At 42.4% G+C, this 16,467-nt stretch overlaps 1 protein-coding gene across 8 annotated transcripts in view; it reads left to right on the top strand.

Moving 5' to 3' along the window:
* LOC143765415 (uncharacterized) overlaps positions 1-15,082 on the top strand; it is a 32,948-nt gene extending 17,866 nt beyond the window's left edge. For 4 of the 8 annotated variants that reach the window (XM_077252049.1, XM_077252050.1, XM_077252052.1 and 1 more), the window contains 5 exons: positions 970-1,172; positions 1,638-1,741; positions 6,298-8,985; positions 12,980-13,188; positions 13,631-15,082. In XM_077252049.1, the coding sequence (XP_077108164.1) occupies positions 995-1,172; positions 1,638-1,741; positions 6,298-8,985; positions 12,980-13,188; positions 13,631-13,700 (3,249 nt within the window). In that variant the 5' untranslated portion in view covers positions 970-994 and the 3' untranslated portion in view covers positions 13,701-15,082. The remainder of the gene's footprint in view (positions 1-969; positions 1,173-1,637; positions 1,742-6,297; positions 8,986-12,979; positions 13,189-13,630) is intronic. The other 4 variants (XM_077252055.1, XM_077252054.1, XM_077252053.1 and 1 more) reach the window with 2 other exon arrangements.
* Positions 15,083-16,467: the final 1,385 nt, after the last annotated feature.

Here is a 16,467-nt window from a genome sequence, read left to right as displayed (position 1 = left end):
CACTTCAGGTGTGCGCTGTACATGCACACATTGACGATGCGTTCCAAGCTATGAAATGCATCAGAGTAGAGGATCTCCCCTCCATTCCCCCTTGACCCGTCACTTTCAGGGGGCATATTGTACAGCTCAGTTTAAGGTATGCTGTCCTATACTTTGCAATGCGCATGAGCTCTGCTCCTTGCTATGGGAACCCTGTAGTTGTTTTCATTAGCAGGGGAGTACACCTACATTAATCTATAATATTATGGTGTTTAAAGTGAGCATGTCAGCAGGACAGTGCTCAGTAACCTACAGACACTGTCCGGTTGGCAGTGTTACACTGATTAAAATGATACCTGGGGTGAAGAAATCCATCTTGTGGTTGTTGTGTAATCAGTGTTAAAAGTTTTCGGTTATTGATATGCCTGTGTTCTGGGGCAGGACTGTAGGCAGAGTCTTATCTTCCTGCTCTAAGCCAGAGAAACCAAGGAGAGACCTGCTCACAGGCTGCACCAACTTACAGACAGTCTGTCTGTATGTGAGGAACATGTCTATGCTTCTGGGCAGCCAGAGGGCAGGTCTTTCCGTGGTTTCTCTGGCTTAGAGCAGGAAGATAAGACTCTGCCTACAGTCCTGCCCCTGAGCACGGGCATCTCATTAACTGAAAACTTCTAACGTTGATTACACAAGAACCACAAGACTGATTTTTTTCACCCCAGGTATCATTTTAATCAGTTTAAAACTGCCAACGCCTGTAGTTTTCTTAGCAAAATCCTGCTAACAATTTTGCTTTAATGATAAGGGTATCTGAAATAAAAGACAACCCAAAGAGTATGGCCTAAATAATTTCTTATATAAAAAAAACTCCATAAGTAAACAGACTGTAGTTCCCACCATAACTGGAGAGGTATATCGGGCATTTATCTGCAGTCTTACCAAAAATAGTGTCATTGTCTGTGTCACTACTCTGCTATTCTGTATTTTTATTAGCAGCTTCCTGTTAAACCTGGGAGCAATGGAGAGGAAAAGGCTGAGAGTAGATGGAATTCCGACTGACATCCCAGCTGAACGTGCAAAGGATAAACTCACCATACATTTCCTGAGGAGCCGAAACGGGGGAGGAGAAGTGGAAAAAATCAACATTATCCAAGGAAATCCAACTTATGCCATTGTTACTTTTGAAGACGACGAAGGTAAAAGACAAACTGCAGATGGACGTAACAGGACCCTATAAAATGGCTGTGTATTAGGCTCCGGCATAGAAAACTTTTGAATTCTTACAATTGCTGCATAATCTGTGTAGCATAATAGAAAAACTAATGGCCCCAGGCTACCAATGACTGCAATCGTGGGATCAGTTGTCACCTGCATTTCCCAGTCACTTCCATTAAAGTGTGATTTGCTTATCCCTCGATCTGCAGCTAATGCCAATGCCGCCATCTAGTCCTGACCCATATGATCACACCCAGGATGGTGACAGATTCAGAGCAGCAATAGACCATTTGTGTTCTGCCCTCATTTATTATCCTATTTTTCTTGCTTATAAATAGCTATTCTGTCTGTAGATAATGTATTGAGGGATTGCTATGTAAGGAATTCCCCCATGTATTCGTTTAGTTAAATGTGGTGTATGGACACTAATCTTTCTGTCTCTGTAGTGGTTGAGAGCGTCCTGAGAATTAATGATCACTTCTTGCAAGTAAAAGACAAGAGATATGACCTGGTGGTCAGTGAGTTTACCAGGAAGGTGGAACTAGAAGAGGTAACGAAGACAATACTAAGCCTAAAAGTAAAAATCACTAAACTTCAACCATTTTTAATTGCTACAAATGTAATGCCATAGCATTATATGATGGGAATGTGACTTTAAAGGGGTTGTCCAGGATTGGCACGAAAGTCTGCAGTCGCTCTATGCTTCTGCAGATATGTAAATCCTCACATCACACACAGCGCTCTGTCAGGATTCTCCAGTGCCAGGGAAAGACTGGGTGGTCATGTGACTAGAAGTATGCTCACAGTTATACTTTCAGCCATATTCGGACTAGACGTCCGCAGCCTCTCTCACTTCACTTGTATTGAGTGAGACCTCGCACAGCTAGTCGCAATGTGGCTGGGAGTATGAGCACACACTCACTACACCCGAGAAGTATGACAGTGTGCGCTGTACTCAATGTGGAGCGCACACTCATTACACCCGAGAAGCATGACAGTGTGCGCTGTACTCAATGTGGAGCGCACACTCATTACACCCGAGAAGCATGACAGTGTGCGCTGTACTCAATGTGGAGCACACACTCACTACACCCGAGAAGTATGACAGTGTGCGCTGTACTCAATGTGGAGCACACACTCACTACACCCGAGAAGTATGACAGTGTGCGCTGTACTCAATGTGGAGCGCACACTCATTACACCCGAGAAGTATGACAGTGTGCGCTGTACTCAATGTGGAGCGCACACTCACTACACCCGAGAAGCATGACAGTGTGCGCTGTACTCAATGTGAGCACACACTCATTACACCTGAGAAGCACGACAGTGTGCGCTGTACTCAGTGTGGAGCGCACACTCACTACACCCGAGAAGCATGACAGTGTGCGCTGTACTCAATGTGGAGCGCACACTCATTACACCCGAGAAGCATGACAGTGTGCGCTGTACTCAATGTGGAGCGCACACTCATTACACCCAAGAAGCACGACAGTGTGCGCTGTACTCAATGTGAGCACACACTCACTACACCCGAGAAGCATTACAGTGTGCGCTGTACTCAATGTGGAGCGCACACTCATTACACCCAAGAAGCACGACAGTGTGCGCTGTACTCAATGTGAGCACACACTCACTACACCCGAGAAGCATTACAGTGTGCGCTGTACTCAATGTGGAGCGCACACTCATTACACCCAAGAAGCACGACAATGTGCGCTGTACTCAATGTGAGCACACACTCACTACACCCGAGAAGCATTACAGTGTGCGCTGTACTCAATGTGGAGCGCACACTCATTACACCCAAGAAGCACGACAGTGTGCGCTGTACTCAATGTGAGCACACACTCACTACACCCGAGAAGCATTACAGTGTGCGCTGTACTCAATGTGGAGCGCACACTCATTACACCCAAGAAGCATGACAGTGTGTGCGATGTACTCAGTGTGAGGATTCACAAGTCTGCAGTCACACACCATGACTGCAGACTTTCATGGACAATAATGACTCACAACTTTCCTATACTTTTTAAACTGTTTGTTGTAAGAAAACAAAAAAAATAAAGTGATTTCTGTGCTTAAACAACCTCTGAGGTTCAGACACCTGAAATTGCATCCCTCTCTCTTGTCATCACCAATTCTTTCACTGCCCAACACCAAGAAGCTCACACAGTCTAATTATCTTGTCATGTTAGCTGAGCATAAAGCCAGCCCAAATAGAAATGGCACTAATGATGTCACGTATACCAGTTTGTCACACACCCTGTGACTGCTGGCTGCGCTTCCTAATGGTGGAACTATTGTAATTGTCATTAAATTATAAAATAAAACCAAATTCACATATCCAACATTATTATACTGCAATATCCCAACCAACTGGGGATCTCCTGACCTGAACTCAACAGCCTCATGGCATATATAAGGCTGTAGAATTTGGGTCAAGACAGGGCAGGTCCAGACATCGCTGTCTGCGCTCGATCCATGAATATGGGGCTAGTGGAACCGGCTTTACTGGAAATATCATTTGCAGAGCTGTGAGTGTAAAGAAAGTATCTTGGAAAATCCTTTTCTTGTCAAATCTGCCTATGCAGTGATACATCACAACTTGAAAACTGAAAAAGTTTAGGTTGACTCACGAGAAGAATCATTGCAGCCTAACTATTACTAGCCCAGCTATCGGTGGCACAAGCAGAGGCTGTAGCAGTGTACTTGCAGGATATATGTACATTTTCTTTAATACATGGTATGTGTATTTGGAGGGCTATGAGGGGTTCTCACTGAACAGTTGGTGACTAATCTCCTAAATAAACAGGATCTGTTAGAAAAGTAGATAGAGATATGTGTGCTTTGTGATATGGAGATGTACACATGCAGGAAACAGGATGCCTTCCTTGTGTCATAGTTGTTATTAAGGGACTGCAATGTGGACCACTTATCAGGTTTATACAGCTGTGCTGTCACTTTTGAGACATTGATTGTTTAAGATAAATGTGGACTCGCATAAAAAGTGATGGGAATCAAATGGACATGTTCCTCTACTCTTTATGTGCATAATATTTCACTTGTTAGTGTAACAGTTCCTGCTGTAGAAGGAAAGAATAACCGGAAGTTTCAGGCATTTTGGATTTGCATATAAGTGTACGAATCGCTCATAAGAACATCGGCCCCTAATCAGCCGACAAAGAAGGACTTGTTCATAGGCTGCTGCATTGTTGGCAGCATATCACTGAGGACACAACAATTGTATTGATGATCATTCTGTTCTGATGTCCCCGTATGAATGGGCCATTAAGTGAGCACCATTCGATGATTTACATGTAGTTGATCAACTCTTGTTTATGGCTAGAAATTGGCAATTGTAAATGGAGCGTTTGATGTGTGAATGTGGGTCAGTTTTGGGCTTGTACCGACCAATTTATATGAGCCTATCTCTGCCCTTACACAAGCGCTGATCGACTAATTGCAAGTCAGTGTACACTAGTTTAATAATCTGTCCTTGTGAAGAATATTGGAGATAGAATGCAAATGATAATCATGAAATTATATTTGGCCTGGGATTTTAAAACCCTCTTTCATTTGTCCAGCAGGGACAATATTCTCCAAGCCTAAAGTAGAAAGTTGGCCCCTAGCTCAGCAGGGGGAAAGGTCAAGCCTGCAAAGGCTGTGAGTGACAGATTTCACACCTTGAGTGAGGTCAGACCAGGACAAAGGCTTGTTTGCAATATAGAGTCATGCTGAAGCTGCCAAAGAACATTTTCAAAATATAATTCCATAAGGAGTTATGGAGATACTATACGTCCTAGCCGTACAACGTGTATATTTCCAAGATCTCCAGAACATGGCGAACGCCTTCCAGGGTCTTAATCTATTCTAGCGCCCCGGGCAGGGAGGGGGGAGATAAGTAGAATGGCTAATAGGAGCCAGATAGCAAAGATGTATTTAGTCTCAACACTAGCAGGGGCCAGGCCGGATCCGATTGCGCCAAAACCCCCTCCCTAGGACCGTCCATTTAAGAGTTATGACTCACCTTAGGTTTTCGAGTTTTTAGCTGCTAGAGGCAAGGGGAGGGAATTAAGGTTCAGCCCAGAGGGCAGAAGGGCAGTGACCCAAAGGGGTTAAAGACACTCTAACAATTGTATATGTATAACCATTGTGTATATAGTGCATTGTCTAGTGTACCCTTAAGGCGATTAAATATATAATTTAACCTTGGGCTGCTCTTTTATCTCTAATCACGAATTAACATCTCCGTTTCTTGGTTAATCTTTCCATGTTAACGGGGCTAGTTTCTGGCCCAATATAATCCAGTTAACGGACCGGGCTTATATCTAACGAGGAACTGGTGGAAGTCCTACCGGGCTGACAGAGCTCTGTTTCACTAGTGCTAGTGAAAAGGCCCTCTCAGCCTGCCATGGTTGTGAGCGAGTGTGGTGCCACATCAGCGACTGCGTGGGCCACCTGCTTTTACTCCCCGTGCCTCCTTTGGCCCTTTTGGACAGTTGGCGTTTGTGTAAAACTGTACCAAGCTGACCTTACGTGTCTTCAAGGGCTTGCTGAACGTCACATTGGTGAAAGTGGGGAGACCACATTACATGATCCGTCTGATATAATAGTGGCGTCAGCCGGGCTGGCGAGGTGCGGGTTCATCACATGTGGTGGCATCAGTTGGATTCTGTGTGCTCTCTCTGGTGCCCTCCTTCACAGTCCTCATAAGCTAACACACCGTATACTACATGTTGTAGGTAGCACATCTCTTGTTTTCACTGGGTGATGTGCTGCCAACAATGATATTTTAATGGTTGCAGCATGAACAATCAGCTGTCGAACAAGAATTTTGCTCAGACATTGGTTGACCAGCGGAGCGGCATGTTTACACGGGCCGATGATTGGAAACTAGCATTCTTATGAACACGCCTGATGTCTGCCCCTGTAAACAGGACTCTACTCCCATATCCATGATTATTGACTTGTATGCCTTCTTGGGTTAGTACATATGGGAATTAGTAGAGAAACCCTTAAATTGCATCCTGGACACAAAATGACTGAGCACTGCTATAAAATATATTTATACTACTATATCTAACTTAAATTGTTTTCCATTTTCAGGTATTTCAGAAGTTGTCATTGACTGTAAACTACAATAAGTTCCCAGAAAGTTGTAGAAGTCTTCTAAACAACTTAATGCAGACTCATACAGATGTGAAGTTTGACTTTGATAAAGAATCCATGACATGTGTCATCAGTGGGCCATATGCCAGGATACAGACTATGGCACAGGAAATATTAAGCAAATTAGAAATCGGATGTACAAACTTAAAGGAGATTTCATCAGATACACGAAGGAAAACCAAGACTGACCGCCTGAAAAATTCAGACCCTCAAGATGTCACCCAAGTTATGGTTCAAAGATCTGTGACTGTGTACGGAAGCGAAGTTGAAGCAAGATACAGTCAGCTGACTGAATCCCTGGAGCATTTGCAGGAACCTTTTGTCTGGGATTCTGATATCTTTAAATACATACAAAAGTTCCAAAGTTCTGAATATCAAGAAATACTAAACAAATATCATGTTCATGCAGTGGATGAAAGTGGAGATGGAATCACCACAATTTATCTTCAGTATGTAAAAGGGGGTAAAAACCATATGGCAGACTTGAGTTCTGCACGATTCAGGCTCATGGGTCTTTATCAAGGATTAGAACTACTTCTAAGGAAAGAACAGATAAACAAGAGAGATGTATATGGAGAGCAGGACTTTCATAACCTTCTTTTGAGAGACCTCCAAAGACTGTATCCTATGCTTCTTTGTCATGATGACGACAGATATGTGTACCTTATTGGAAATGGGGTTGATGTGGCTCAAGGGAAACAATACATCAGTGATGTACAACTGAAATTTGATAGGCCATCAAGTTATCGAGACACACAATATAAAGCAAGTGGGTCAACTACCATGTCAGAAGTAGGGTCGCATTCCTTGTCCCCTACCTACAAACATGAAAGCAAAGTTGGAAGCAGAATAGCCGCCTCGTTTAGCATTCCTACAACACACAGCTCATATGCATCAAAGTCTCATATAGATGAGAAATACCTAATATCATCAAATAGTTATAGCAGACAGCAGCTAGATCGTGAGAGAGGTCCCACCAATGACAAGACATCTATCAGATCTGCAATTACAAGTGCTGAAGATTTGGGTCTCTTGCAACCAAATGAGAAATTGGAAAGCAAAACCATGCCATCGTTCAAAAAAATGGATGTACTCCCAGTCCTGAAAACGAGTAGAGAGGATATAAGGCAAAGCAGAGCCACCTCCAAACCTACAGGTCCACTCAAACCTGTCCGAATTACAAAAGCATCAAGTGAGCTTCCCTATTCTAGCTTGGTAGACGTGAACTCAGCATTAGTGGACCTCAAAATGCCAGAAGGTAAACTTAGAAGGTCTAATAGCCTATCTCGTGTATATTCTAAAGAGAGTGCCTCTTCTGAGCAACAGAGCGATTCACTGATAGTCAAAGACGAAGTCATTGTGGCGCATTGGTTGTGGCATTATATTAAACAAAACTATGGCTCTGACATCAAGAGTTGGTGTTCTGAGGTTGTGTTGATAGAGGAGGAAAAGCAAAATGGAAATATTTGCTTAAAGTTGAAGGCAACTAACAAATCTAATTTGATTTTAACAAAGGAAAGGATTCAACTATTGTGTTGGAAAGAAGACGTACGAACCACCAGCTCATGTCTTGACTATGCCACACTTGGGGTTCAAGGTCAAGATGACAGTGCTTTAGTTCAGTGGTGTGAACTTTTCCAGAAATGCTCCAAAATGCTTTCTGTTAAGCTCCAGAAAGAAAATCTTGTTCTTATATATCCCAAGCAAATTCAGGACCGTGTCATTGAAGTGTACAGTCAGCACATAGAATGTAAAACTAAGTCACCTAGTAATGATACAATGACAGATGACGGTCTGTCACCTTTACACCTGAAGGACAAATTTGAGTTTTCTGAAAAGAATATGGCTGGAGATTCTATTGCTGAGCAAAAGCAAAGCTCAGAAGACAATGTTTTTGGCAAGACACACCTTGAACAGTTATCTGTTCAGTTAGGTGGTGAAGATAACTTTCAAACTGGAAAAGGTTTGGTCGATCCAAACTATTCCCAGGTTAGCGGAACAGAAATATTTCCAGACATCACCAATGAAAACAAAGCCTATTCTGATAATTTATCACCATCATCCTTAGATGAATACTCTAAATATTCCAAAGAATTTCCACAATTCCATGACGAACCAAAAAATAGCTTGACGTCAGAGAAGAATCAGATGGATTTCTACACCACAAAAAAACAATTAGAAACTGTAGCAACAGAAGTGAAAACTTATAATCATGGTTCCTATACTAGTGAGATTGTAACAGAAGAGGTTGACTTCTCTCCATCGAATCTCCAAAATCAGAGTGACCTAGAGCCACATTATGGGGATCAGGGCATCTCCAGAGATGATTACAAACCACCGTATCAGAGCAGTTCATCTCAGCTGCGGAGTCCTGCAGTTGGCCAAGAGTCAGAGGTTATGAATTCTACCATTTGTGTCCAATGTAAGAACATCGGCACAACAATTCAGTCATCTGGTCAAAATGTATGTGTTAAATGTATAACAGCATCTATTATGTCTGGCCTTAATGACAAAAGTGCCTTGAGAGCTTCCTTGGTTTACACAAGCATGAGCCTTAGATTACCTGGGTATGACCAATATACCTCCTTGAAGATAATATATGAAGTTCCAGATGGCATACAAAGGGTAAGTGATAGAAAGACATATCCAGCAATTTTTGCTTAACGATAGATGTGAAACAGTAACACCACCTAAATACAGTTGTGCAGTCATTTAAAAGTGAGTCATCACACACTTTGTCATTGTGAAGGGACCGGGGCTGATGAAGTCAAATCTACTCATGGCATGCCTTTTGTTCCCAGGTCTTGGACTACCTATATAAGACATCACCCATGTCTCTGACCCCCAAGAACATTGTGGCTCATTTTTCTGCGAGGTTGTGCTTGGTACTGCAGCTCAGCTGCATCAAAGTGAAAAAGGCCGAGACAGTCACACTATTAATACCAGCATGGTGCCTGTTTTTGCTGATTGGTAGAAGATTGTCTTCTGCAATCAAATATGGAAGGCCATTTTTAAGGATAAGGCTACTTTCACACTAGCGTTAACTGCAATCTGCCACAATGCGTTGTTTTTCCGAAAAAACGCATCCTGCAAAAGTGCTTGCAGGATGCGTTTTTTCCCCATAGACTTACATTAAGCGACGTATTGCGACGGATTGACACACTTCGCAACCGTCGTGCGACGGTTGCGCCGCGTTGTGGCGGACCGTCGGGACCAAAAAACGCTACATGTAACGTTTTTTGCTCACGACGGTCCGCTTTTTCCGACCGCGCATGCGCGGCCGGAACTCCGCCCCCACCTCCCCGCACTTCCCCGCACCTCACAATGGGGCAGCGGATGCGCTGGAAAAATGCATCCGCTGCCCCCGTTGTGCGGCGAAGACAACGCTAGTGTCGGGAACGCCTGACGCTAGTGTGAAAGTAGCCTAAGTCATTAGATTTGTGGTTAGATGACAGCTATCTCTTGTGCTGCAAAATATTTTTCTCAGTAGGAATCAATAATAGTAATAATAACAGTTTACCCTCTGATAATATAAGGATCGAGCAGCTAAGGCTACTTTCACACATCAGGTTTTTGCCGTCAGGCACAATCTGGCGAGTTTTGAAAAAAACATCCGTTTTTTTTTTCCGCCGGATCCATTTTTTCTCATAGAGTTGTATTAGCGCCGGATTGAGGCTGATGGCCACACGTTTCATCCGTTTTTTGCTGGATCCGTGAAAAAAGCTGTTTCCGGCCGACGTAGAAAATGTTCAGAGGAACGTTTTTTCTGTCCGGCGAAAAAACGCCCAGCGACTGATCCGGCAGAAAACATGTGAAACTGAGGTGTGAAATGACGAATCTGGTTTTCCATGCATTCCATTCATGCACACTTTCCGTTCTGGGGTGTGTCCCTCTCTTTCACTTTCTCTCTCTCTCTCTTACACTCTTACACACGCTCTCTTTCCCTTTCTCTCTTTCCCTTTCTATTTCCCTTTCTCTCTCTCCCTTTCTCTCTTTCTCTTTCTCTTTCCCTTTCTCTTTCCATTTCTCTTTCCCTTTCTCTTTCTTTCCCTTTCTCTCTCTTTCCCTTTCTCTCCCTCTTTCCCTTTTTTCTTTCCATTTCTCTTTCCCTTTCTCTCTTTCCCTTTCTCTCTCTTTCCATTGCTCTTTCCCTTTCTCTCTTTCCCTTTTCTTTTTCTCTTTCCCTTTCTCTCTCTTTCCCTTTCTCTCTCTCTCTCTCTCTCTCTCTCTCTTTCTTTCCCTTTCTCTCTCTCTCTCTCTCTCTCTCTCTTTCCCTTTCACCCTCTCTCTCTCCCCTCCCCGGGTTAATCATAAAAAACGGATCTGTTGCATTAGGTTTTACGCTATTTGCAACTGATCCGTTTTTTTCAACAATTAGACGGATCCTGCCTGACGGTGAAAAACTGCAGGGTATTAAGCCGGCTATTTGTGAAAAAAAAGGATCCGGCGCAAATTGTGAAAAACTGATGCACCAGATCAGTTTTTTTTGCTGGATCCGTTTTGGTTTAGGCCTCTTTCACACTAGCATCGTACGACGCACGTCGCAATTTCGTCGTTTTGGAGAAAAAAAGCATCCTGCAAAATTGCTTGCAGGATGCGTTTTTTCTCCATAGACTAACATTAGTGACGCATTGCCACACGTCGCAACCGTCGGCACAAAAAAACGTTGCATGTAACGTTTTTTGGTGCGTCGTGTCCAGCATTTCCGACCGCGCATGCGCGGCCGGTACTCCGCCCCTTCCTCCCCGGAGCTCACAATGGGGCAGCGGATGCGTTGAAAAACTGCATCCGCTGCCCCCGTTGTGCGGCGCTTTCACAGTATGCGTCGGTACGTCTCCATCCAAGGGAAAATAAATTTTGGACAGAGCTGGCAAAAAAACGGATGAAACGTGTGGCCATCAGGCACAATCCAGCGCTAATACAACTCTGTGAGAAGCAAACGGATCCAGTGAAAAAAAAAAAAAGATCCGTTTTTTCAAAACTCGCCGAATTGTGCCTGACGGCAAAAACCTGATGTGTGAAAGTAGCCTTAAATCCTCTTCTTTGGAGGCCATTAAATACTTAACATGATCAGCCAGTTGATTTGAAGTTGGTAGGCTTAGCTGGTATGTCCGCATACGTCTATGAATACTACTGTAGTACATTTGGTTAGGAGAAAACCTCTACAGAAACAAAGCCACTTCATATATCTAATTTTATCAAGATGTGGAGATTCTTTAATTTCTGTATAGATAGACTATAGTTTATTAGGAAGAGATGACAACTGGAGTGGAGTAACACAACTGCAGGATCAAAATGGACAAAGGGGATTGTTTATAGTCTGGAACCATGGAGGCACACAAGTCTGCGTACAAATTTTTATTTTATTTTTTTTAAATATCATTAATTTTTTATTGTATAGTTCCAGTTGTAATTATGAATAGTGATGAGTGAGTGTACTCATTGCTCGGGTTTTTCCGAGCACGCTCGGGTGATCTCCGAGTATTTGTGACTGCTCAGAGATTTAGTTTTTGTTGACTCAGCTGCATGATTTGCGGCTGCTGGACAGCTTGAATACATGTGGGGATTCCCTAGCAACCAGGCAACCCCCACATGTACTCAGGCTATCTAGCAGCCGTAAATCATGCAGCTGAGTCAACAAAAACTAAATCTCCGAGCACTAACAAATACTCGGAGACCACCCGAGCGTGTTCAGGAACACCCGAGCAAGGAGTATACTCGCTGGTCACTAATTATAAACAATTAAATTGAAAATGGGCTGTTAGTTAAAGGGAAAATGTCACACCCAAAATCGAAGGTGAGCTAAGCCTACCAGCATCAGGCGCTTATCTACAGCATTCTGTAATGGTGTAGATAAGCCTCCCGATGTATCTTAAAAGTTGAGAAAAAGAGGTTAGATTATACTCGCCCAGGGGCATTCCTGCTGCGGTCCGATGGGTGTCGCGGTCCAGTCCCTCCTATCTTCATCAGATGACGTCCTCTTCTGGTCTTCACGCTGCGGCTCCGGCGCAGGAGTACTTTGTCTGCCCTGTTGATGGCAGAGCAAAGTACTGCAGTGCACAGGCGCCGGGCCTCTCTGACCTTTCCCGGCGCCTGCGCACTGAAGACAAGAAGAGGACGTCATCGTAAGAAGATAGGAGGCCCCGGACCGGACTGCGATGCCCATCGGATTGGACCCTGATGCCGGTGGCCGCAGCTCATCTTCGATTTTTGGGGTGACAGGTTCCCTTTAAATCATATTCTGATTCTGTTTAAAGAGGACCTGTCTCCAAATGAAAAGTAGTCAGTTCTTGCTCTTATTTACGGTAATTCCACTGCTCATGAATATTCAATTTTTTTTTTGTTTGTCTCTGGGAACATGTCTTTATGCTACTCTGTGAGCCCCACCTCCTTGGTAAAGGCCATAAAAATTAGCACTAACTAAAAAGATCCAGATCTGTGGAACCATATGGCAGAATAAAAAAAGGACCCAGAATATTCAAGGAAGCAGCAGGAATAGAATAAGAGCAAGAAATAGCCTCTTTTGTCTTGGTGACAGGTCCTCTTTAAGCAATAAAGGATGTGAGCTAAACAAAAGAATAAGCTGTCTAAGCCATCTTTATTTATATATTTAACTAAGGCTGGAGATCCTCATCCAGGATGCCAGTATAGAGGTGGAAAGTTTGAGGCCTACCTGCCAGATAATCGGGAGGGGAAGAAGCTCCTTGCACTGCTTCAGAAAGCCCTGGATGAAGGCCTCATTTTTCACATCAAGACATTTGAAACAGGAGAAATAGTCACGTGGTACAAAATTCCTCATAAAACCTCCCCAGATGGAGGAAAGCAAAAGTATGTATATTCTGTGATATTGGTAATCTTTTATCAGCTTGTAGTTTCTATCAATCAGTTTTAAGCCATCATAAGTGGAGGTCTGTAGTTTCTTGGTGGGACTTCCATGTTCATGGTGTATGCTAACCAGGGTTGCCTGTGACATACATGCTGCTGCAGCCTTGAACTGTGTATCCTATTCTGTGGCCTTTGTCTGTACTGTAGCTCTGACATAGTAGAAAATTACCTATGTTCAAGACTATTTTGGGGGATGTGGGTAGTGAGTTGGGCTAGGACTACACGATAACGTGTTGCATTATGATTTCACATCAAATGACTTCCTATGGTACCAATATAATCACATGACTTCCTATATGACACATCGCCATTTAGCGTTAACCGTAACGGGTCTGAAGTTTATTGAATTGAACGTACTCATTCCAGTCTATCTCTCTTTTTACAGGAATGGGTACCCAGATTTGACATATATGAAGTCTACTATAGCAATCCTGAAAGAAAATGGCATTGAATAGGCCAACAAAGACTTCAGAGTGGAGTATTGCTGCTGTCAGCACCGTCCTTTACTTCATATCCACACCATCCTCCATCCTAGTAACAGACGTTATCGCTAATTTTACACTTTGGATATAATGACACAACTGGAGTAAATTACTAGAATTTACCAGAAGATTTGTTTCCTGCTTTACTATACTATGTTTTTCAAAGCAAATGCATTACTGATAATTTCATGTATATATGTTACATTAAATATTAACATTCCATTTTCTTATTTAAAGAGGTGTTCCCCAAAAATCACTCAAATTGTTAGTGGACCAATAGCCAGAGAATCGGTTCCTTTCCACAGTAATCAATGATAAAAATTGGGCGCTTTCACATGTAGATTTATATAATCTCTGATTTCAGTGTATTCGGACTGCTCGTGCACAACTTAAAGAGGACCTGTCATCATGAAATTGCAGTCTAATCTGCAGGCACCATGTCACAGAGCAGGGAAAGATTCATTATAAACTGTGTATTAATAATTTTAAACCTCTGCTCTTTTTGGGTCAGTGTGGGTCCTGTCAGTGACTGACAGCTTTCCTTGTACAAGTGTGCATACAGACAGCTTTCAGTCACTGATAGGACCGCCCACTGGACCCAAAATCCCAGAAAGAGCAGAGGATTATGTGATTAACACAGGTTATACTGAATTTGTTCTCACAAAACTATATCCATCCTCCACTCCCCCTTCTCTATAACATGATGCTTGTAGATGAGGTTGCAATTTCATGATGACAGGTTCCCTTTAAAGTGCGTGTGCCAATGCATGGTCGTCGGACATCCAACTAAACTGAATTTGTGATACGTCTGATTTTATAGGATAGTCATCAGTAACGGGAGACACCTGTAAGTTTCATTTATTTTACAGATTGATTTCACGTTGCTTTTTTTTTTTTAGAAAATGAGGTTGCCCCTTGAAGGGAGTGTATAATCGGAAAGTGACATATTATTCAAATCAGGTTTTGAATGTTGCATATATTTTTATACATTTTTGTTGACGTTTTCATATAACAAAATGATATATAAAAGTTTAGTAATCTTGCAGTTTTTCCAGTGGCCAGTGAGACTTTTTAGACACTTCCTGTCCTGTGAGGAGGTTTGCAGGAGGCCCCTTATCAGAGGCAGGATTACAATGACTGATAAAACCAGATCCTCACTTCACAATAATCTTTGCACACGCTTATTAGACATTTTAGTTCAAAAGATAGGGACAGTTTGCTCATTGCTGCTAAAGTACACATGGATGTCCTAAACCTTTCAAATGTCGAGTGTGAAAATATCAATTATTTTTTTTTCATAAAGATGGTGATATTGGGCTTACCTGCAGGAAAAAAAATTAAACACAAAAACCTGATTTAAACATGTTACTTTTAACAGATTACTGATACATGCTCCTTGCCCAAGTTAGGTCTGATGAGCAGCTGTACACATTACAAAGTGCAATAAACAAATCTCAAAGAAATGGAGTGGTGTTTGAAACCCAGTAGTCAGGGTACAGTGATAAAGGCCAGGTAGTGGCACAAAATTCGCAACAAAGTGTGGTCTTCTAAAGTGATGGTTTTAAAGGAAGTTTTCCAATGTACATTTTAACCAACAGTTCTTGGGATAAAAATGAGCTCCACAAGTTGGATGTGTTTAAAAAAAAAGAATGTTCCTGTGCTGAGATAATCTTATGAATGTGCCCCCACTATGTACTCTATAATGGCTGTGCCTGACCGTGCAGTAAAGTGGTCTGCACATATATCTTTTCAGCAGCTGAAGAAGCAAAAAAAAAAGTATACAGACGGGACCGCACAGGATCACAGCTGATTCTTTCCATGAGGTATAACATGTTTAAAAACAGGCAGGGAAATGCTCTCACAGAAAGGAGGGATTGGGAAGCAAAAAGCACAAATAGGGCTAACAACAGCTAAAGAATAGTGAATAGTGATGAGCGAATATACTCGTTACTCGAGATTTCCCGAGCACGCTCGGGGGTCCTCCCGAGTATTTTTTAGTGCTCGGAGATTTAGTTTTTCTTGCCGCAGCTGAATGATTTACATCTGTTAGCCAGCATAAGTACATGTGGGGGTTGCCTGGTTGCTAGGGAATCCCCACATGTACTTATGCTGGCTAGCAGATGTAAATCATTCAGCTGCGGCAAGAAAAACTAAATCTCCGAGCACTAAAAACTACTCGGAGGACCCCCGAGCGTGCTCGGGAAATCTCGAGTATATTCGCTCATCACTAATAGTGAATACTTGCTCAGCTGGTAATATTATACTTGCAACAATCTTGAAAGGAAACTTGTCAGTGTCTGTCAGGTTGGCGCAGTTATACTGATTAAAATTATTCCTTGGTTGATGAAATCCATCTTGTGGTTGTTAGTCCATCTTTATTTTCAGTTTTGAGTTAATGATATGCTCGTGCTCCAGGGTGGGACGGTGGTGGTCTTTGTGTATATTATAATTATATATACTGTGTGTGTGTGTGTGTGTGTGTGTGTGTGTGTGTGTGTGTGTGTGTGTGTGTGTGTGTGTGTGTATATATATATATGTGTATATATATATATGTATATATATATATATATATATATATATATATATATATATATATATATATATATATATATATACATATACACACACACACATACGCTACTCAAAAAAAAAATGAAGGGAACACTAAAATACCGCATCCTAGATATCACTGAATGAAATATTTCAGTTTCAAATCTTTATTCATTACATAGTGGAGTTT

This window comes from Ranitomeya variabilis, chromosome 4 (assembly GCF_051348905.1).
Source record: "Ranitomeya variabilis isolate aRanVar5 chromosome 4, aRanVar5.hap1, whole genome shotgun sequence".
Lineage (NCBI taxonomy): Eukaryota > Metazoa > Chordata > Amphibia > Anura > Dendrobatidae > Ranitomeya > Ranitomeya variabilis.
The sequence above is the reverse complement of the archived record's forward strand: the minus strand, read 5'-3'. Positions and strand labels throughout refer to the sequence as shown.